Here is a 22,910-nt window from a genome sequence, read left to right on the forward strand (position 1 = left end):
GAACTATCTCAATGATAACTTCACAATAATACAAGCCGGAGTCGGATAACGCCACAGGTTGCAGGGTCACGGCGGCCGATTGTTCACGGATGAATGTTGCTGAACGCACAATGAAGAGTCTTTTAGAATAATCTATATTACTATCAGAGACCTCTGCTTTACTCTCCACCATGTGCTTGTACCACTTGTAGGACCCAACAGTGTCATTCTCTCCAGTGGAAGTGTTCACTCCGATGATTCTGTAGTCACACGGTAAGGTGACTGAACTGCCCTCCGTAGCCCATATTACTGGAGTCTGCCATACATGGATTGTCTGTGATAGTGATCCTAACAGAGAGAAGAGAGATTATGGATAATAGATAGATAGATAGATAGATAGATAGATAGATAGATAGATAGATAGATAGATAGATAGATAGATAGATAGATAGATAGATAGATAGAAAGAGAGAAAGAAAGACAGCAAATATCAATGACCAAGACTATAAAGGAGAAAGAAAGAATAAATACAATTTCCTCCTCAGACCTGGCAGGACCCCCAGCATACAGATCAGTCCAGTGATGGGGTTCATGTTGCTCTGATGGTTCTGATCGGCTCCCCTGAATATTCGGTATTACTGGCAGGTCTCTGCGCTGGGCGGAGTGTCTGGGATGGGAAGTTCTCTCTGTGGTCACCTTATGAGATGTCACGTAGACCTCTGACCACTCTCTGATCAGACCACTTCCCTGTGATCTCTGTGTATGGGGATTCTCATATACACCCCCCTCACCTCATCAACCACATTCACATATAATAATGAGGATCGGAGAGTATGAAATATCTGGAATTCTGCGTCTTCTGCTTGTATGACACTGAATAGTCTGGGCAGAATGTATAGATATTTCCTCCACATAGACAGTCATTATCTACGGAGGAGGCAGTAGTGGATACTCATTGACACTTTGCTTTATAAGTGTTTCCTGGCCGTTCTCAGTTCACACTCTCACTCCACACACTCCGGATCTGATAGGAGATCACACACCCATCTCAGAGGACTCAGAGTCTGAGAACACCTCTATTCAGTAATGACCTGCGGGAATATTACATACCGCCCATATCCCACAAGTCCTATGGAATAGCTCATTGTTGTCAGGCAGAAGGTGTCTGTATATAAAAAAAGAAAATTCTGTCTTAAAGCCTCAACTGTCATGAATAATCCCCATAATCTATCTAATATGTTTATTTCTTGACAATCATAGGAAATAAACATAGTAGACACTTTACAGGGATTATTCATGAGGTATTCTCTTGATTTTTTATAAATAGACGCCTTAACCCTACACTACCTGATACTGATATACTGTGGTGCCAATGAGCATAGATTGTCATTAAACCCTCCGTGTGCAATAGGCCAGGAATTCAAAAGGCAATAACAGTCCACTAAGATGAACTCTCCTATGATAATGTGAACGAATCGTGTTACATGACTGATGTACAAGCCTCAGATATGTGATAGATATTTTCTTCAATCCACCAATTTTCCCAATCCTGAATCCATCATAATCGTTCCTTACTGCAGATGACCCCACCCCGTGTGATATGTATGGTGGGGTCAGAGGCCGTGTAGAGGACAATGATGTCCTATGGGTGGGAGTGGAGGTGTATTCTCTGCAGGGCCGTCTTTAACACAGGGCAAACGGGGCATCTGCCCAAGGACCTGCCATTGTTGGGGGCCCAAAGCAGCTGCCTCCGGAGCCCGTGCTGCCCTCTGGCTTTTTTCAGCTGAGTTCCTCCACCTCAATGATCTGGCGCTGCCTGCTGAACTGCTCGCTACTAGACGTGTGCAGGATGAAAAAATTTGTTTAGTTTAGTTTCGATTCGTTATTTAACTAAATTCGTTTAGTTAAATTAGTTGCATTCGTTACATTCGTTTTCGGGATTTTTTTAGTTTCGTATTCGAATTCGAAAAAATTCGACCGCATTCGAAAAAAACTATCAAATTCGAAAAAATTCTACCGCATTTGAAAAAATGTTACCGAATTTGAAAAATTAAACTATATATAACCATTTTGCGAAATTCGAATTTCATATAGAATGAAATCGAAATTCCAATAGAAAAGATTTGAATAGAATAGAAAATAAGAATAGCATGGAAAAACAATAGAACAGAATAGAAAAATATAATATATTCTATTCTAATCTTTTCTATTCAAATTCAAATTCATTCTGTACCAAATTCCAATTCCGGAAGATGTTTTATATATATATATATATATATATATATATATATATATATATATATATATATATATATATATATATATATATATTTTTTTTTTTTTCCTATTCTGTTCTATTGTTTTTTCTATTCTAGTCTTTTCTATTAGAATTCGATTTCATTCTATTTCTATATAACCATTTTCCGAAATTCCAATTTCGTATAGAATGAATTTGCATTCAAATAGAAAAAATTAGAATAAAATAGAAAATAATAGAAAAGAATAGCACAGAAAAACCATAGACCAGCATAGAAAAAAATAATATATATATATAAAACCATCTTCCGAAATTCGAATTTCGTATAAAATGAATTCGAATTCGAATAGAAAAGATTAGAAAAGAGTAGAAAAGAATAGACTAGAAAAACAATAGAACAGAATAGAATAAAACATAATATATATATATATTATATTTTATTCTATTCTGTTCTATTGTTTTTCTAGTCTATTTTCTATTCTAATCTGTTCTATTCAAATTCGAATTCATTCTATACGGAAGCTATCTTCCGAAATTCGAATTTCGTCTAGAATGAATTCAAATTCGAATAGAAAAGTTTAGAATAGAAAAGAATAGCATAGAAAAACAATGGAACAGAATAGAAAAAAAATATTATATATATATATATATATATGTATATATATATATATATATATATATATATATATATATATATATACATATATATCATCTTCCGAAATTCAAATTTCATATAGACTGAAATCAAGTTTGAATAGAAAAGATTAGAATAGAATAGAAAATAATAGAAACGAATAGCAAATATATATAATATAATATATATATAGATATATATATATATCTATATATATAGATATATATATAGATATATATATCTATATCTATATATATAGATATATATATAGATATAGATATATCTATATCTATCTATCTATCTATCTATCTATCTATCTATCTATCTATCTATCTATCTATCTATCTATCTATCTATCTATATAGATATAGATATCTATATATATATAGATATCTATATCTATATATATATATATATATAGATATATATATATATATCTCTATATATATATATAGATATCTATATAGATAGATATCTATATATATATATATATAGATCTATATATCTATCTATATAGATAGATATATAGATCTATATATATAGATATATCTATATATATAGATTGAAGTGTAGAGAAGAACCACACACAGCTTTCAATCTAGTGTCAGCAAACAGGTCCTCCCACCGACCTTGTATATATAAAAATAAAGTTCAGATGTGTTCTGACTGATCTAAGGAAGGGTGCGAACAAATCAGCCTGAAACGTAATCTTTGTCTGAACAGATAATTGTAATGATTTTGTTTGGAATTACTCTACTTGCTTTGTAATCTTTTTTTAAAGATTTGATGGAAGAAAGCAACACATTTTTAAGTGCAGCAACCTTTGGAACAAGGGGTATGTTACAATACATTACAAACCTTAAACAGGTTTATGGATCGCAGCGGTCTCCAGCTCCTTTCAGTGCACCTGTGGGTAACTTCCCCTCCTGTCTGTCTCCATAGCTCCAGCTTGTCCCCCCTCCGCTCTCTGTGCCTAGCGCCGAGCGTCTCAGCTCCTCGCGCATGCGCAAACAGCGGTATCTCGTCAGGGCATCCCACTTTCCAGCTTCCAAAATGGCGTCGGAGGCCTCGGAGCGCATCTGAGCATGCGCGAGCGTGACGTCATCCCTGCCGCGACGGCGGCAAGTTTAAAAACGCTGTAATGTCAGCATTTTCTTGTCTCTTCTCTCCTGAACCTGTAAGGAGGAATTTTGACCGGATCTCTTTGCTACTCTACCCAGCTGTTCTACCCGTTCTCTCTCTTGCTATCTCCACGCCCAGGTAAGATCTATGGTGTTTTTTCTTTGCTTGTTTACTATCTGCTATCCCATGCATGCTAAGCCACCTATATATTATAGGTTGATTCATCACCTTTCATGGAGACCGTTGCCCAGGTAGACCATCGCCAGCCTACTAGGTAAGAGGGGATGATGGGTAAGTATAAAGAGGAAGAAAAAAGAGAGCCCTCACTAATGCTGTTTAAATTGAACAGCCCCACCAGGTCTTCCAGATCGTCACATTTAAGACGAGGGGAGCCTTCAAGAAGGAGCCGCTCAAGCCACAGGCAGAGTCGCTCAGAGCGCGGCAGAAGTCGCTCAAGTCGCAGAAGCCGCTCAAGTCGCAGGAGGAGCAGATCAAGTCGCAGGAGAAGCCGATCAAGATCAAGGCATAGTCGCTCCCACCACAAGAAATCCCCTGCGCGCAGGAAATCTCCTGTCACCCAGCCTTCCCGTCCACCCGGGAACTCCTGCTGGATTTGCGGTGCTACAGCACTTCCAGACAAACTAGCCTGTCGCACATGCTTCATTGAGGCAACTAAGGACAGAGAAACAGAGGCAAGAGAACCAATCGAACCACCACAAGTCGCAGAGCCAGAGGCCAGCAGACCTATACAAAGTACCTCATCCACTGCCCCATCATCATCAAAGACGTCAGACCCTCTCTCTGACACTGATGATCTAGAGGCATCCACCGGCTTCGACTTCTCACTGATCGACCCATTCGTGAAGTCAGTAAAAGAGGCGATCGACTGGGTGGAAGAAAAAGAAACTCCTCAAAAAGTGAGGAAATACTTTCCAAATCTTAAAAAAGACCCAGAGAACTTCCCGTTCATTGAGGAACTTGAGGATCTAATTAAGGATGAGTGGCAAAAGCCAGAGAAAAAAACTGGCCTCAGCAACAGATTATCAAAGCTCTATCCACTTAAAGAGCCTAACGTCAACCCACTAATATCTCCTCCAGTGGTCGACTCTTCTCTAATGCGCCTCGCCAGGCACGTAACACTTCCAATAGAGGATGCAGTCACATTCAAAGATGTCCTGGATAGAAAGATCGATCTGGATCTTAAGAGAACCTACCTCTCGGCAGGTGGCGCTTGCAGGCCAGCAATAGCATTGGCTGCCGTCGGTAAGGCTACCTCAAGCTGGTCCACGATGGCCGAGAAGCTGGTATCAGAAGGAATGGAGCAGGAGAAAGTTATCTCAGCCCTCCAAGAACTTAGTCTTGCAGGCGAATTTGTCGCAGAAGCCTCTGTGGATATAATTAAAACCACTTCAAGAGCAATGTTAAGCTCAGTAATGGCCAGAAGGGCGCTCTGGTTAAAACCCTGGTCGGCAGATCCCTCCTCAAAATCCAATTGGTGTAAAATACCCTTTGATGGCGTAAACCTTTTTGGAGAAAAACTGGACTTGGCTATTTCTAAAGTCACGGGGGGAAAATCGGGACTCATCCCTTCAGATAGGAGGCCCAGACAGCAGAGACCACCGGTTTCTAGAAGAAATCTGCCAGATAAATACAGAGAGGAAATATCCTACAGGCCCGGAAAAGAGTATAGGAGGAACTGAAAGAATCCCCAGTCATCATTCCTCAAGCTCCAAAAGTCTAAGACCCCTGCCACAGGGGAACAAAAGTCTTTTTGAAGGTGCGTCCGCCCAACCAGCTTTAGTGGGGGCCAGACTCATGAGTTTCAAGCAGGTCTGGGCGGATACAATAAAGGACCCATGGACGATAGACACTGTCCAGTTCGGGCACAAATGGAAATTCAAGACACGGGCTCCAAGAGACCAATTCTCTGTAACCAGATTACCGGCATTCCGGGAAAAAAGGATGCTACTGACAAAATACGTCCAAGACCTGTTACAAAAGGAAGCCATAGTGGAAGTTCCAATATCCCAAAGGTCAACGGGATTCTACTCCCCGTTGTTTCTGGTGAAGAAGAAATCGGGGGATCTACGCCCTGTCTTAGATCTAATGAATCTCAATCGCTCAATCTTAGTCGAGACATTCAAAATGGAGAGCCTCCAGTCAATTCTTCGGGCCATGAATATCGGGGATTGGATGCTTTCCGTCGATTTACAAGACGCTTATCTGCACGTCCCCATTCACATCTCATTCCAAAAGTTTCTCCGCTTTGCGGTAGGTCTCCATCATTTTCAATTCCGAAGTCTCCCGTTCGGGATCTCCACCGCTCCAAGGACATTCACAAAAATCTTACTGCCAGTAATAGCCTTACTAAGAGAACAAGGATTGAGAGTCCATCATTACCTGGACGACATCCTTTTGCTAGCAGACAATCAGGATTCCCTTCTACTGCATCGATCCATTCTGATTACCACCCTACAAAACTTCGGCTGGATCATAAACTGGGGGAAAAGCAATCTGCAGCCCACTCAGAGAATGATATTCCTGGGGGCGGAACTAGACACCCGTCTCAATACGGTGGAACTTCCGCGGGAAAAAATTCCCAGCCTCATTCAGAAGGCAAGAAAGTTATTAGCCTCTACCACACTACCAGCCCGGGAGTACCTCAGCATACTGGGGTCATTCTCAGCAACCATCCCAATGGTACAATGGGCCCAATGGAACACCAGACCTCTGCAAGCATCACTGTTAAAACAATGGAACGGGGTATCATTGTCTCAGCCAATCATAGTCCAAAAAGAAATAAAACAACCACTCTGGTGGTGGACCAGATTGAACAATCTGAAGAGATGCAGGCATATAGTCCCTCTTCCTCAGGAAATAATCACTTCAGATGCCAGCCTGAAGGGCTGGGGGGCACACTACCGCCATCACGCAGTCCAGGGCCTTTGGACATTCAGAACACAGAATGTGGTTTCAAATATATTGGAGATGAAAGCAGCTTTCCAAGCTCTGTTAGCCTTCAGCCCCCTCCTCAGGGGGAAGGAGGTCCTGCTAAAATTGGACAACAGAGTGGCAGTTGCCTATATCAACAGGCAGGGGGGCACCAGGAGTCGCTCCATGATGCAGGAAGTCCGTCCAGTCTTCGAGTGGGCACAGCTGAACCTGTCGGGATTAACGGCAGTGTATGTCCCAGGAGTCCAAAATCAACTAGCCGACTCTCTAAGTCGGACCTTTGTATCAAACAACGAGTGGGCATAAGTCACCAAGCCTTTACCCTCATAACCCAAACCTGGGGGATACCGGATATAGACCTGGCGGCAACACCGGTCAACACGAAATGCCAGAGATATCTAGCCAGAATTCCTTTCCCATCGGCAGAAGGCACGGATTGCCTACAACACGACTGGAACTTCCGTTTGGGGTACATATTTCCGCCAACGCCACTCATTCCGAGATTATTACTCAGACTCAAGAGGTCGAAAGCCACAGTGCTAGCAGTCCTCCCATTTTGGCCGAGACGACCATGGTTTACGACGCTCCTCCAATTGAGCACAGCAGAACCACTGACACTCCCAATGACAGCGGATATACTGTCGCAGGGGCAACTCCTTCACCCATTTCCGGAGACGCTGCATCTAACAGCATGGAGATTGAAAGGACTAGGTTCTTAGTCCAAGGTTGCTCCCAGAAAGTGATAGACACTCTCCTCCAGGCCAGAAAATCCACGACCAATAAAACCTATAAAAGGGTCTGGGAGAGTTTTCTCTTAATCGCACAACAGCAATCCTGGAACCTGGCATCTCCATCAGTTGCTCAGATCCTCGAGTTTCTCCAGTTAGGTCTAGATAAAGGTCTTGGGTCTAGTACCCTGAAGGTACATGTATCAGCCCTATCCGCTATGACAGGAGTGAAATGGGCTCAAGAACCTCTCATCATCCAATTTCAGAAGGCTTGCCTAAAGTTGAGACCACCTAGGAAACCTTCCTTCCCGACATGGGATCTTTCAGTAGTGTTGGAAGCCTTATCCCATGAGCCATTTTTTTCGTTAGAGAATGTTTCCCTGTGGGACCTAACTCTCAAAGTCACTTTCCTAATAGCAATTACATCAGCTAAAAGGGTTTCGGAAATTCAAGCCTTACAGGCTAAGGAACCATACTTGATGTTCTATCCAGACAAAGTAGTCTTAAAACCATTGGATCGCTTCATCCCGAAAGTGTCATCATCTTTCCACTTTAACCAAGAACTATGTCTCCCCACCCTCTCCACAGAACAGGGTGATCCACATCCGCTTGACATAAAGTCGAATATCCAGGCCTACCTCTTGGCAACCAGCAATTTGAGGAAGACAGAGGACCTACTGGTCATTCCTCATGGGTTTAGAAGAGGACAAGCAGCAACCTCTCGCACCATCGCAGCATAGTTGGTGAGGATCATTAAGAGAGCTTACGCATCTAACAACGCACGAGTACCTGAGGGCTTAAGGGCACACTCCACAAGGGCAATGGCGACCTCCTGGGTGGCCTACTGCAGGGTATCAGCCGAAACCATCTGCAAAGCAGCCACTTGGTCTTCAAAAACCACCTTTATTTCTCATTATAAAGTGGACTCCGCTAGATTGTCCACGGTAGAATTTGGGAGAGCAATTATTCAGGCTAACTCCTCAATACCTTCTAAATAAAAAACTTATCTTTTGCTCATACCCACCCAGTTTGCGAGTTATTCCCCATAGGTGTATGCTGCCATGATGCGACAGGAAAACGGAAAATTGTATACTCACCTTTCCGTAATTTTCCTTTCCTGTCGCATCTCATGGCAGCATACAAATGCCCACCCATCTGAGGTGAGGTATATATACACGGAGAATGCTGGGGCAGGGGCTCTCTCAGACTTTAATAGCTACGCGGTCCTATCAGGTTGCGGGGGCGGAGCCACAACCCATAGGTGTATGCTGCCATGAGATGCGACAGGAAAGGAAAATTACGGAAAGGTGAGTATACAATTTTCCGTTTTTCCGAAATTCAAATTTCGTATAGAATGATTTTGAAATTGAATAGAAAAGATTAGAATAGAATAGAAAATAATAAAAAAGAATAGAATCGAAAAACAATAGAACAGAATAGAATAAAATACAATAAATGTTTTTCTAGTTTATTCTTTTCTATTATTTTCTTTTCTATTCTAATCTTTTCTATTCAAATTTGATTCAGTTCTATATAATATGCGAATTTCTAGTCTATTCTTTTCTATTCTTTTCTATTCAAATCTTTTCTATTCTAATTCAAATTAATTCTATACGAAATTCGATCTTCAGAAGCCGTGTTCCGAAATTCGAATTTGGTATAGAATGAATTCGAATTTGAATAGAAAAGACTATTATAGAATAGAAAATAATAGAAAAGAAAAGCATAGAAATACAATAAAACAGAATAAAAAAAAATATTATATATATGTATTCTATTGCTTTATGATTTTATATTCTATTTTATTGTATTTTTTAGAAAATTGATTTCTATTGTTTTCAAATTCGATTCAAATTTGTTTTCAAATTCGATTATGTTTTCGAATTCGATTCGAATTCGTTCGCTTTTTTTCGGATTCGTTTAAATTCATCACTTTTGTATTTCGGAAATTCGGATGCATATGCAATAATGTCCGACAAAAGAAGTCCGACGGAGTCGTTTCATCATATAATCCGCTTGTGTGTAGGCCTCACCAGACCTTTTTCTTTTCGAAAATTCTAACGGACCTAGAAATAGAACATGTTCTAAATCTTTCCGCCGTAACCTATTCCTATCGGGAAAACCGCTTGTCTGTATGCTGTTCCGACAGGCCTAAAAAGATGCATGCTCTGAAGCAAGTAAGAGACGGAAGCTATTGGCTACTGGCTTTTGAACGTCCTTTTTCTAGTCCCGTCGTACATGCTGTACGTCACCGCATTCTGGACGGTCGGACTTTGGTGTGATCGTGTGTACGCAAGACTGTTTCAGCGGAAATTCCGTCGGAACTCCGTTGGATAAACTGTCAGAGTTTAGTCCGAGGGGAAAACCGGTCGTGTGTACGCGGCATTACGAGTCATATGACACCAGGGAGGGAAAATGGCTAATTGGGCCCAATTTGAAAATTTTCACTTAGGGGTGTACTAATTTTTTGTTGTTTAGACATTAATGGCTGTGTGTTGAGTTATTTTGAGGGGACAGCAAATTTACACTGTTATACAAGCTGTACAATCACTTCTTTACATTGTAGCAATGTGTCATTTCTTCAGTGTTGTCACATGAAAAAATATAATAAAATATTTACAAAAATATGATGGCCGTTTAGAACCCTCTCTGCTCTGCAAAAGAACTGGTCTATCTATCTCTATACGAGAGCAGAGGGGGAGGGGCGGGGGATGCACACAGGCAGAAGCTGCTCCACAGACATGCAGTAAGTTACAACTTCTCTTCTGCAGCCCCACTCTGATGTTATTTAGGTGGTCAGAATGCTCAGTATTGGAAGAGGGAGGAGAGGGATTGATGCCAGAGGAATGCTGTGTATTGATGGCAGGGGAGGTGGGCTCCAAACTGGAATCTGGGGAGGAGAGCTCTGTACTTGGGAGGGGGGGACTTTGATGTACACAGATCACCCCTAAACCCTGCACTCCATACACAGATCACCCCTAAACCCTGCACTCCATACACAGCTCATCCTTCAATCCTGCACTCCATACATAGCTCACCCCTCAATCCTGCTCTCCATACACAGCTCACCCCTCTATCCTGCACTCCATACACAGATCACCCCTCAATCCTGTATTCCGTACACAGCTCACCCTTCAATCCTGCACTCCATACACAGATCTCCCCTCAATCCTGCACTCCGTACACAGCTCATTCATCAATCCTGCACTCCATACACAGATCACCCCTCAATCCTGAACTCCGTACACAGCTGACCCCTCATTCCTGCATTCCATACACAGCTCACCCCTCAATCCTGCTCTCTTTACAGAGTTCACCCCTCAATCCTGCACTTCGTACACAGCTCACCCCTCAATCCTGCACTCCGTACACAGCTCACCCCTGCACTCCGTACACAGCTAACCCCTCAATCCTGCACTCCGTACACAGCTCACCCCTCAATCCTACACTCCATACACAGCTCACCCCTCATTCCTGCACTCTGTACACAGCTCACCCCTCATTCCTGCACCCCATACACAGCTCACCCCTCAATCCTGCACTCTGTACACAGCTCACCCCTCATTCCTGCACTCCGTACACAGCTATCCCCTAAACACTGCACCCCGTACACAGCTCACCCCTCAATCCTGCACTCCCTACACAGCTCACGCCTCAATCCTGCACTCTGTACACAGCTCACCCTTAAACCCTGCACTCCGTGTACAGCTCACCCCTAAACCCTGCGATCCGTAAACAGCTCACCCCTAAACCCTGCACTCAGTACATAGCTCACCCCTCAATCCTGCACTCCGTACATAGCTCACCCCTCAATCCCGCACTCCGTACACAGCTCACCCCTCAATCCTGCACTCCGTACATAGCTCACCCCTCAATCCTGCACTCTGTAGATAGCACACTCTTTAACCCTGCTCTCTGTACGTAGTTCACTCCTCCACACTGCTATACAGCAGGTGGCATGACTTGTCATTTATTTCTGGCAGCCTGTCCTCAGGGATACTGCTCCTATTGGGCTCTGCTCCTAGCTGCACTCAGTTAACCTTCATAGCTGTGTGTGCGTTGCTCTGCTTATTGCTAATAACAAGTTCTAGGAGTTTTCTGTCTAGTGGCGGGTCCCCTCACCTCCCCAGTCCATGGTGTGAAGGCAGTGAGAAGATGATGTGCTGTAACCTTCAGCAACCAAGCAGTGAGCCGTATTGATGTGCTGTGACCTCTAGCAACCAATAAGTAAGTGGTAATGATGCACAGTAACATCTAGCAACCAATAAGTAAGTGGTAATGAGGCACAGTAACCTCTAGCAACCAATTACTGAACAGTAATAATGTGCAGTAACCTCTTGCAACCAATCAGTGAGCGGAAAGCATGTAGCCTCTAGCAACCAGTGAGCGGTAAGGCTGTGCAGTAACCTCTAGCAACCAATCAGTTAGCAGAACTGATGTGCTTTAACCTTTAACTAATCGATGAGTCATAATGTGTGCTGTAACCTCTAGCATCCAGTTAATGAGCAGTAATGATATGCTGTAACCTCTGGCAACCAATCGCAATTGCTGCCTGACCTGATTTTGAGTTTATCTGCTATTTATTGTATGTCTCAGAGCAGGGGGGGCTTGATTGAAGCTGGGGGGGCCCATAGAAAATGTTTGCCCAGGGTCCAATCAATATTAAAGACGGCCCTGCTCCAGATACATTACTGAGGACACTGATAGATAATATGCTCCTCACTTCTATGTTGGGGACATCAGTCCCAGACTTTATGGAATGGAACGAGGAAAGGAATGGATCTCCAGATACCACACACACACCTCTCTCCCTGCCGGGGAACAATGTGGCTGTGAGATCATAGAGGAAGAATTTGAGGGGGAACATCTGAGTTTTCTACATCCATTCTTTCTGGAGGAGAAGGAAGAAAGCATCTCAATGTACACATAGCACCTTTGAGATGAGATTGTCACCCCGTCTCTTACATAGGCCAATAGTGACAATGACATTGTAGAAAATTGGTGGAGAATGTTATCTGATACAGGTACATCAATGAACATGACGAGCTATTGCAGAAAGGAGTTTAGGCATTTCAAAGGAAATTCTGTGTATGCAGCTATTATAGGCGTAGTTTATAAATGCTATATTCTCTCATAATGAATGGAGGTTGCCTGGAACTTGCTTGAAGGTTGCATTCTACAAATCATTTTCCAATCTTTTCATACATTTTACTTTATATTGATTGATTGACAACATTTTGGGGAAATGGCATAGATTTATATTCACCCGAAAATATAATCAACAAAATTTGCTGAATAAAATTATATCACATTAGTGTGACTTTTATGTAACATAGAGGAATGGTAAAGTTCATGGTGAAGGTATGCTTTTTCCTTTAGAAGAGCTTTATTCCCCTTTCAATGCTTCATTATAATGTACTTAGGGGGAAAACAGTTTACACAAACTGTTATGGCGCGTACACATGATTGCATATTCCGACAAAAAAATCCATAGTTTATTTCCGACGGATGTTGTCTCAAACGTGTCTTGCATACACACGGTCACACAAATGTTGTCGGAAATTCTAAACGTCAAGAACGCGGTGACGTCCAACACGTACGACGAGCTGAGAAAAATGAAGTTCAATAGCCACTGCGGCTCTTCTGCTTGATTCCGAGCATGCGTGAAATTTTGTGCGTCGGAATTGTGTACACACGATCGGAATTTACGAGAACCGATTTTGTTTTCGGAAAATTTGAGATCCAGATCTCAAATTTTGTTTGTCAGAAATTCCGACGTAAAATGTCCGATGGAGCCTACACAAGTTTGGAATTTCCGACAACAAGCTCCCATCGAACATTTGTTGTCGGAAATTCCGACATTAGTGTAACATTAAGATCAGATTAAATTGGGTTGATGGATGGGGGAACAGATTAGCAGGTCAGCTACTTTTTCACAGGTCTGTGATCTCTGAAGATTTGAATGACCTTGTATTCACTTATGTAAATATTTGATGCTTGAGTAGTGAATGCAAATGTCATCCAGATCATTTCCCAACTTCAAGAATAATCAGGGGGGAATATTTTTATTTTTGTCTTATGCACATGCTTCTCTTACTGCATCTGTTTTTTTCCTGCTTCCCTCAATACTCCTGGTGCTCCTGCTTTTCTAACTGCTCCTGTGTGCTCCTGCTTCTCTCACTGCTCCTGTGTTTTCCTGCTTCTCTAACAGCCCCTGTTCGTCTCTGCTTCTCCAATTTTTCCTGCATGTTCCAGCTTCTCTCACTGCTCCTGTATGCTTCTTCTCCTATGGCTCCCTTGTGTTCCTGTTTCTCTCATGGCTCCTGTGTGCATCTGTTTCTCTCATTGCTCCTATGTGCTGCTGTTTCTCTCATGGCTCATGTGTGTTCCTGCTTCCCTCACTGCTCCTGCTTCTCCTACTGATCCTGCATGTTCCTGCTTCCCTCACTGCTCCTGTGTGCTCCTGCTTCTCTCACTGTTCCTGTGTTCCTGCTTCTCTCACTTCTCCTGCTTCTCCTAGGGATCCAGCGTGTTTCTGCTTCCCTTACTGCTCCTGTGTGTTCCCGCTTCCCTTACTGCTCCTTCTTCTCCTACTGATTCTGTGTGTTCTTGCTTCCCTCACTGCTCCTGCTTCTCCTACTGATCCTGCGTGTCCCTGCTTCTCTCACTGCTCCTGTGTGTTTCTGCTTCTCTTACTGCTTCTGTGTGTTCCTGCTTCTCTCACTGCTCCTGTGTGCTCCTGCTTCTCTCACTGCTCCTGTGTGTTTCTGCTTCTCTCACTACTCCTGTGTTTTTCTGCTTCTCTTTCTGCTTCTGTGCGTTCCTGATTTTCTGTGTTCCTGCTTCTCTCACTGCTCCAGTGTGCTCCTGCTTTTCTCACCGCTCCTGTGTGCTCCTGATTCTCTCACTGCTCCTGTGTTTTCCTGCTTCTCTAACAGCCCCTGTTCGTCTCTGCTTCTCCAATTTCTCCTGCGTATTTCAGCTTCTCTCACTGCTCCTGTGTGCTCCTTCTCCTTTGGCTCCCTTGTGTTCCTGTTTCTCTCATGGCTTCTGTGTGCATCTGTTTCTCTCTTTGCTCCTATGTGCTGCTGTTTCTCTCATGGCTTGTGTGTGTTCCTGCTTCTCTTATTGGTCCTTTGTGCTGCTGTTTCTCTCACTGCTCCTGTGTGTTCCTGCTTCCCTCACTGCTCCTGCTTCTCCTACTGATCCTGCGTGTTCCTGCTTCCCTCACTGCTCCTGTGTGCTCCTGCTTCTCTCACTGCTCCTGTGTGTTCCTGCTTCTCTCACTGCTCCTGCTTCTCCTAGGGATCCAGCGTGTTTCTGCTTCCCTTACTGCTCCTGTGTTTTCCCGCTTCCCTCACTGTTCCTTCTTCTCCTACTGATCCAGTGTGTTCCTGCTTCTCTCACTGCTGCTGTGTGCTCCTGCTTCCCTCTCTGCCTCTGCTTCTCCTACTGATCCTGTGTGTTCCTGCCTTCCTCAATGCTCCTATGTGCTCCTGCTTCTCTTAATATTCACAGCACTGGTGACTGCTCATTCTCCTGTCTACTTCCTGGGATTGTGGATCAGCTAGGACATTTAGGCACTCACAAATTGTGTCTGTTACCATTTATTGGAGATTAAAAGTACCATTTCAGTGTTTGCAGATGACACCAAGCTATGTAGTGGAAATATGTCCTTACAGGATGTCTCCAACTTGCAAGCCAACGTCAATGCACTGTTTAATTGGGTAACTATGTAGCAAATGAGGTTTAATGTTGATAAATGTGAAGTTCTGCACTTGGGGGTAAAAACATGCATACATCATACATACTAGGAGGAGAACAGCTGGGGGAGTCAATGGTGGAGAAGGATCTGAGTATTCTGGTAGATCATAGACTTAATAATAGCATGCAATGTCAAGCTGCAGCTTCTAAAGCCAGCGAAATCCTTTCTTGTATAAAAGAGGTATGGACTCCATAAAGAGGGAGACATCATCTGTACAAGTCATTAGTAAGACCTCATCTGGAATATGCAGTTCAGTTTTGGGCTCTAGTTCACAAAAAGGATATTGGGAAACTGGAGAAAGTGCAGAGAAGAGCAACCAAATTAATAAGGCTCCTTCTGCATCTGTATGTCCCAGCTTCTCTCACTGTTCCTGCTTCTGTCTTTGTACTTGTGTATTCCTGCTTCTTGAACATTTCTGTGTGTACATTTTTTTCCTTCCACTGGAGCGAATGGAGCAAATAGGTCCATGCTTTATGGGTTCATTCCCTCTTCTGGATTAACTGTGGTTATAGCAGGAGTGGCCCGTCTATAGGGGTTGCAGGGGCGTCACCCCCCTAATCCATGCATCCAGCCCCCTAATCTATATGCAGGACGCTGGACGCATGGATTCCAATGGGGTTTTTTTATTTTTTTATTTTTTAGAAGCACAAGATTAGAGCCAGAGGCTCTAATAGGCTTCAAAAAAGGGTGGGCTCAGGGCATAGAGCACTGTGCCCCAAGCCCACACAATATTCACTATTGTCTTCCTGATTTACCTCCTAGCCAATCAGGAAGCTGGTCCTGGGACCCGTCACCTGATTGGCCAAGAGGAGAAGCGATCCTATTGGCCGCTGAGGAGGGGGGAGACGCAGGTGAAGCCACCGTGAAGCACCAGGAGGAGGAGACGCAGGGTGAAGATGCCACTCTCCGCCCAGAAGAAGCACTGCCCGTGACCTAAATGGGGTGAGTGTGGGGCGACTGACCGACAGACTGGGGGGTATGCCTGTGACCCGACTGACCGGGTGTGGGGTGGCGAGCAGGTGGATAGTTTGCCACCCCCCCTTAAAATAAATATACCACCAGCCGCCACTGGTTTATTGATTGTTTCTGTTGGTTGAACTAGATCAGGGGTCTCCAAACCCTGGCCCACGAGCCACATCCGGACTGCGGATGTGTTTTGTCCGGCCCCCAGCTTGCCCAGACTCTGCCAACACAGTACTGCTGATCTGCTGGCTTTTAAAAGCAGCTGCTGTTATTGGCAGTATCTGTCTGGCAGGTCCAAGACAAAAAGCTGCTCCCGCACACCTTCCCATGCTGCCAGAGGATTGGCTGCTGTGCTGAGCTGAGGATTGGCTGCTAGGAGGTGACATCATCAGCGCAGCACCTCCCGGCTTCCCGCCTGTTGTTTGCATTAGGAATCCTTCCACCTTACAGCCTGCACATGTAGCAGTGGGTGGGAGTCGGGAGGTGAAGGGGAGCTGAAGTCGGCTCCTACAGTGAAGAAGTTGGCTTGTACAGGAAAGCGTCAAATGGGTATAAATCTGCACACATACATCTGCTGGAGACACTGATAATAGGGACATCTATGCTGGGGACACTGATAATGGGGACATCTATGCTGGAGACACTGATAATGAGGACATCTATGCAGGGGACACTGATAATGGGGACATCTATGCTGGGGACACTGATAATGGGGACATCTATGCTGGGGACACTGATAATGGGCACATCTATGCTGGGGACACTGATAATGGGGACATCTATGCTGGGGACAATGATAATGGGGAAATCGTTACTTTAAACACTGATAATGGGGACATCTATGCTGGGGACACTGATAATGGGCACATCTATGCTGGGGACACTGATAATGGGGAAATTGTTGCTTTGAACACTGATAATGGGGACATCTATGCTGGGGACACTGATTATGGGGAAATCGTTGCTGGGGACACTGATAATGGGGAAATCTATGCTGGAGACACTGATAATGGAGAAATCTATGCTGGGGACACTGATAAAGGGGACATCTATGCTGGGGACACTGATAACAGGGACATCTATGCTGAGGACACTGATTATGGGGAACTCTATGCTGGGAACACTGATAATGGGGGCATCTATGCTGGGGACACTGATAACAGGGACATCTATGCTGGGAACACTGATAACGAGGACATCTATGTTGGGGACACTGATAATGGGGCATCTATGCAGGGGACAATGATAATGGAGACAACTCTGCTGGGGACACTGATAATGGGGAAAACTATGATGGGGACACTGATAATAGGGAAACCTATGCTGGGGACACCAATAATGGGGACATCTATGCTGGGGACACTGATAATGGGGACATCTATGCTGGGGCCAATGATAATGGGGACAACTATGCTGGGGACACTGTGTAACGATGAGTTTTATTTTTAGGTTCAATAAGTTTTTATTGCATATAAAATAATTTCCAAACATAAGATGAATACATTAACAAGACCAGGTGCTCGACATCGGGCAGGCTGGTTCAACAGGAAAAGAACATACTTAAGTAGAAAGGTTCAATGTTATACGATCTGTCATCAATATGTAGATAGTTTGGTGTCTCGACAGCTTACAGAATTTTTGCTGTTAAATTTATTAACAAAAATTCCCGAGACCCGGACGCCCCAACGGGATCATGCTGCGTCCAGGTGTCAAGGAACTCAAAACAGACAGACAGGTAATTTGAAAGCCAACAGCCTATATTTATTGGCATGATGTCTAATCTGCTGGGTGTTTTGAGACAATTAATACTGAAGAACAGAAAACTTTAGGTCACAAGTCTCGGCTATAGATAGCCAAAAGGGTTAGAATAAGGAAAAAGAAAAGTGCTAGTATGGAAAAAGAAGGAAGAAAAAGGGGGGGGGGGGCGAGGGAAAGGAGACTGGTAGGATCAATAAGAGAGGGGGGGAGAGGGGAGAAGGGGGGAAGGGGGGACAGCGAGCCTCATCCCAATTTGGGACCCTATTTTGAGTAGGGTCAGTAGGTCCTGTCACCTGACCAGGTGCACTTGTGTCTGTGAGTCTGCGCTTTAGCTTATCTGAAGTAGAATAATGTCTCCAGATACTCCAAATGAAGGAGAATTTTGCATATTTGTCTATGGCTCTAGCTTGCATTTCCTCCATAAGCATGGTTTTGTTTATTTCACTCACCCACTCTATAAGAGATGGAGGAGTGGTGGATTTCCAGTGTCTAGCGATTAATTGCCTTCCACTACTAAGAAAATTTTTTAGGAGGTTGTGTTTTTGTGACTTAATTTTGCCAGGGAGTATAGATAGGAGAGCAATGAAAGGAGAGGGGGGGAGCGATTTATCGTAAATTTCGGTATAGGTCCGAAAGATTTGAGTCCAAAACGGACGGATCACATCGCATTCCCACCAGATGTGACTATACGTGCCCTTCTCCGAGGTACATCTCCAACAGATGTCGGTGGTTGATGGAAACATGATTCTGAGATTCGTTGGCACTCTATACCATCTGGATAAAACTTTATAATTTTTTTCTTTGATATAGCATGAGATGGCTGATTTGTGAGTAAAGAGAAAGGCCTTACCGCATTCAGCATCAGTTATTTCCCTCCCGAGTTCCTCTGACCAAGCTTTAGTGTAATTGGGTAAGGTATCATGAGTGTGTTCTATGATCAGTTTGTATATCAGTGATAGGGTATGACGGGGAGTTTCTGATAGTGTGCACAGTTGTTCAAAGCCTGTCAAAGGTCTGTGGATCTGTTTGGAGTCGTGTAATTTTTTGCAGTAGGCTGTCAGGTGTAGACGCGTTAACCACGTCAAATTGGAGGATGTGGTGTTTGATTCTGATGTGAAAGTGCCATGTGTGCTATTAACAAATTGTCATGCTGTGGGCCAAGCAGTTCTGATATATATATCTATGATTTGAATTGAACCTCCTTCAGGGAGGGCTGGGTTGTCAAATAGAGGAGTGAGGGGACTTGGTTCAGAGGAAAGCAAATAGCTTTCTTTCCTACGGTACCAGGTTATCAGGGCATCTCTGGTCAGAGGGGACAGCTTAGTAAGACATTTATGGGTCCATTCATAACCCCATGGCAGGGCCCGGAGGTCAATTAGAGATAAGTCTTGTTCCACCAAAGTGGAGGCTTTAAGTAGTGGGCGGGGGAACCATTCCAAGATATGGGAGACCACTGTCGCGGCGTGGTAGATTTCAAAATCTGGGAGACTTGTCCCACCCTTAGAGGTTGGGGAACATAAAAGTTTATGTTTCAGTCTGGGATAATTTCCCCTACATACGAATCATATGGCCATGGAACGGAGAGTGCGGAAGAAGGCGGATGGTAGAGCAATTGGGAGGGCTTGAAATAAATACAGTAGTTTAGGGAGTATGTCCATTTTCAACACATTCATATGACCAAACCAGGATATTGGCAAGTCCCCTCGGCTTTCTGTGAGACGTCTGAGTTTTGTGAGAAGTGGGCTGTAGTTTAGGGCGTATATTTACGAAGCGTGGCTTGGAATGGCCGTACCCAGATATGAAATTGATTTTGTTTGCCATTGAAATGAGAAGTTGGCCTTAAGAGAGGAAAGGGTCGACTGTGTTAAGGAGATATTCAGTGCTTCCGTTTTGGAGATATTCAGTTTATAATTACTGAAACTTCCAAACCGGTTGACTTCAGTAAGTATTGATGTTATACTAATATGGGGTTGAGTTACGTAGAGAAGCAGGTCTTCTGCGTAAAGGGAAAGTTTGCATACTGAGGACGGGGTCTGTATGCCTCGTATATCAGGGTTTGCTCAAATAGCTTGGGCTAGGTGTACAATTACTAGGGCAAATAGGAGAGGGGAAAGGGGACATCCCTGTCTCATGCCATTTGGAATAGTGAGTTTCTCTGATTGGATTCCATTAACTAAAATTGTGGCTGAGGGCCTGGAGTATAGGGACATGATAGGCGCAATCATTCTAGGTTTTAGTCCTATTTGGGAAAGGGTGGCTTGGAGAAAGGGCCAGCTGACCCTGTCAAAAGCCTTCTCCGCGTCACAGGAGAGAAGGCAGGTCGGTATGTGGTTACGTTGGGCAAATGCCAAGAGGTGGATGGTTTTAGTGTTATTGTCCCTGGCTTCACGTCCAGGGACAAAACCCACTTGATCTCTATGTATTAGATTTGGCAAAAGAGGGGAGATACGGTTCGCTAGGATCTTGGCATATAATTTAAGGTCTATATTTAATAGGGATATTGGTCTATAATTAGAACATAGGGAGGCGTCCTTGCCTGGTTTCGGGATGACTACTATTTGGGCTTGGAGTAAAGTGGGGGAGGGAGATAAGTTCTCATCTATGGCATTGAATGCTTTGGCCATTAGGGGAGATAGCAAAGGAGCAAACGTCTTAAAAAACCTGAAGAGAACCCATCTGGTCCTGGGCTTTTACCATTCTTTAGGTTTATTTATGGCAGATTGGAAGTCAGAGTCAGTCAGGGGGGATTCCAAGTCCTCTGCTTCAGAGGAATTATTTTTATTTTTTACACTGTCTCTTTGAAAAAAAAATTCTGATCGCTTATTGCAGTCAGAAGGAATGTAAACATCACTAGTGACAGTAATAAGCAGTGACAGGTCCTCTCTATTGAGGGATCTGGGGTCTAAGAGACCCCAAATCCTTCCTTTGCACTTAAAAGCATTCAAGCCAAGGCCGCACATTCGCGTACGGTCGGCGTAAAGGGGATAAAAGTGATTGGATGCAAACAGTACTTTGTATCTATTTTTTGCTACATATCAGAGGGATTTACAGTGTATCATAGAGTCTTGTAACAATATGTTAAATGTCATCAAATGCAGTCTATGACTTGTGTGTGGCATCTGCTGCTGTGCCTCCATGACATGCTAAAGGAGGCTTCCCGTCTTCCACCCCGTCACCTACAATGCTGGAAAATGACAGCTGCTCGGGGCTAGTTACATGCCATGGTTGTGATGCATTACTTTGTGGCTGCTGCATTTTTAACTCGGGGTGCAGAGACTGACAGGCGGCACCATTTGTCAAACTCACTAATTGTGTCTAATGTGGTGAGGTGTCAGTACTGCCTCCTGAACACTTGTAAGCCACTTCTCCACTGCCCTCTGAGAAGCGATCTGCTGTGGATTGTTTTCCAGAGGGCAGTAAGAATTGCAGCTTGTCTGAAAGAGCCCTTCCTGCTGGTCAACATGTTTTAAATGTTTCATAAGTTACAGGTGTATTTCAGGGCCGTAGATAAGGGGGTCCTCCTGTACAGGGCCCTGGCCAGCAGGACAGCAAGGGGGCTCAGGCAACAGAGCGAATTGGATATGGGCAGGGAGGGCGATCATTGTGAGGGAGGGGGGTTGGGGCAATTACTAGAACCAATCCCCTGTATGGCTCTTTCTGCAGTAGCTGAAAGCTGGCTTCTTCTCCTCTCTCTCCCATTGGCTTTCAGCTGCTGCAGAGAAAGCCATACAGGGGGTCAGTTCCAGTAATTGCCCCCCCTGCCGCACTGATCACCCTCCCTGTGCACCAGCGGCGGCCGTCCATAGGGGGTGCATGGGCGCTGCCCCCCCTCCAGGCAGTCACAAAAAAAAAAAGTAAAAAAAAAAAATTTTTTTTAAACTGGCCCTTTAAAAAAAAATACAAAAAAAGGTCCTTAAGTACACTGTGTTCGGACGCCGGACACAGTGCACTTATGGGAAGCGCCATGTCTATGCAATCACGAGATTGCAGACATGGCGCTTCATTTGCGGGCATTTATCCCACCTTGTGGCGCTTTCTGAAGCGCCGAGTAGATTCCGTCTGGTGCTGGTAGTATGTATTACTACGGCTGGGCAGTTTGATTGACATCTGACTTTGATGTCACTTGTGCCAGGAGAGAGGAAACAGGAAGTATGAGAGGAGCGGACCTCTCCATCGTCGCTGGAAGGAGACACCACTGGAGAGGACAACACACAGCAAGGTAAGTAACGGGGGTTTGATGCTACACAGGCAGGCTGCTTATTTGGTGGTGACACAGGCTGCTGCATTTGGTGGTGACACAGCCTGCTGCATTTGGTGGGACACAGGCTGCTGCATTTGGTGGGACACAGGCTGCTGCATTTGGTGGTGACACAGGCTGCTGCATTTGGTGGGACACAGGCTGCATTTGGTGAGACACAGGCAGGCTGTATTTGGTGGGACATGGGCTGCTGCATTTGGTGGGACACAGGCTGCTGCATTTGGTGGGACACAGGCTGATGCATTTTGTGAGACATAGGCTAATGCATTTTGCGAGACACAGGCTGCTGCATTTGGTGGGACACGGGCTGCTGCATTTGGTGGGACACAGGCTGCATTTGGTGAGACACAGGCTGCTGCATTTGGTGGGACACAGGCTGCTGCATTTGGAGGGACACAGGCTGCTGCATTTGGTGGGACACAGGCTGCTGCGTTTGGTGGTGACACAGGCTGCTGCATTTGGTGGGACACAGGCTGCATTTGGTGAGACACAGG

The 22,910-nt window shown here is 44.3% G+C and overlaps 1 protein-coding gene across 1 annotated transcript in view; it reads right to left on the reverse strand.

Annotated features, from left to right (window-relative positions):
- Positions 1 to 206: 206 nt before the first annotated feature.
- The window catches only part of LOC141102383 (natural cytotoxicity triggering receptor 3-like), a 256,469-nt gene continuing 233,765 nt past the window's right edge, over positions 207 to 22,910 (reverse strand). Inside the window, exon 3 of the mRNA XM_073591342.1 lies at positions 207 to 327. Coding sequence (XP_073447443.1) covers positions 246 to 327 — 82 coding nt within the window. The 3' untranslated portion in view covers positions 207 to 245. The remainder of the gene's footprint in view (positions 328 to 22,910) is intronic.

The sequence above is a fragment of the Aquarana catesbeiana genome, linkage group LG07 (genome assembly GCF_042186555.1).
Source record: "Aquarana catesbeiana isolate 2022-GZ linkage group LG07, ASM4218655v1, whole genome shotgun sequence".
Classification (NCBI taxonomy): domain Eukaryota; kingdom Metazoa; phylum Chordata; class Amphibia; order Anura; family Ranidae; genus Aquarana; species Aquarana catesbeiana.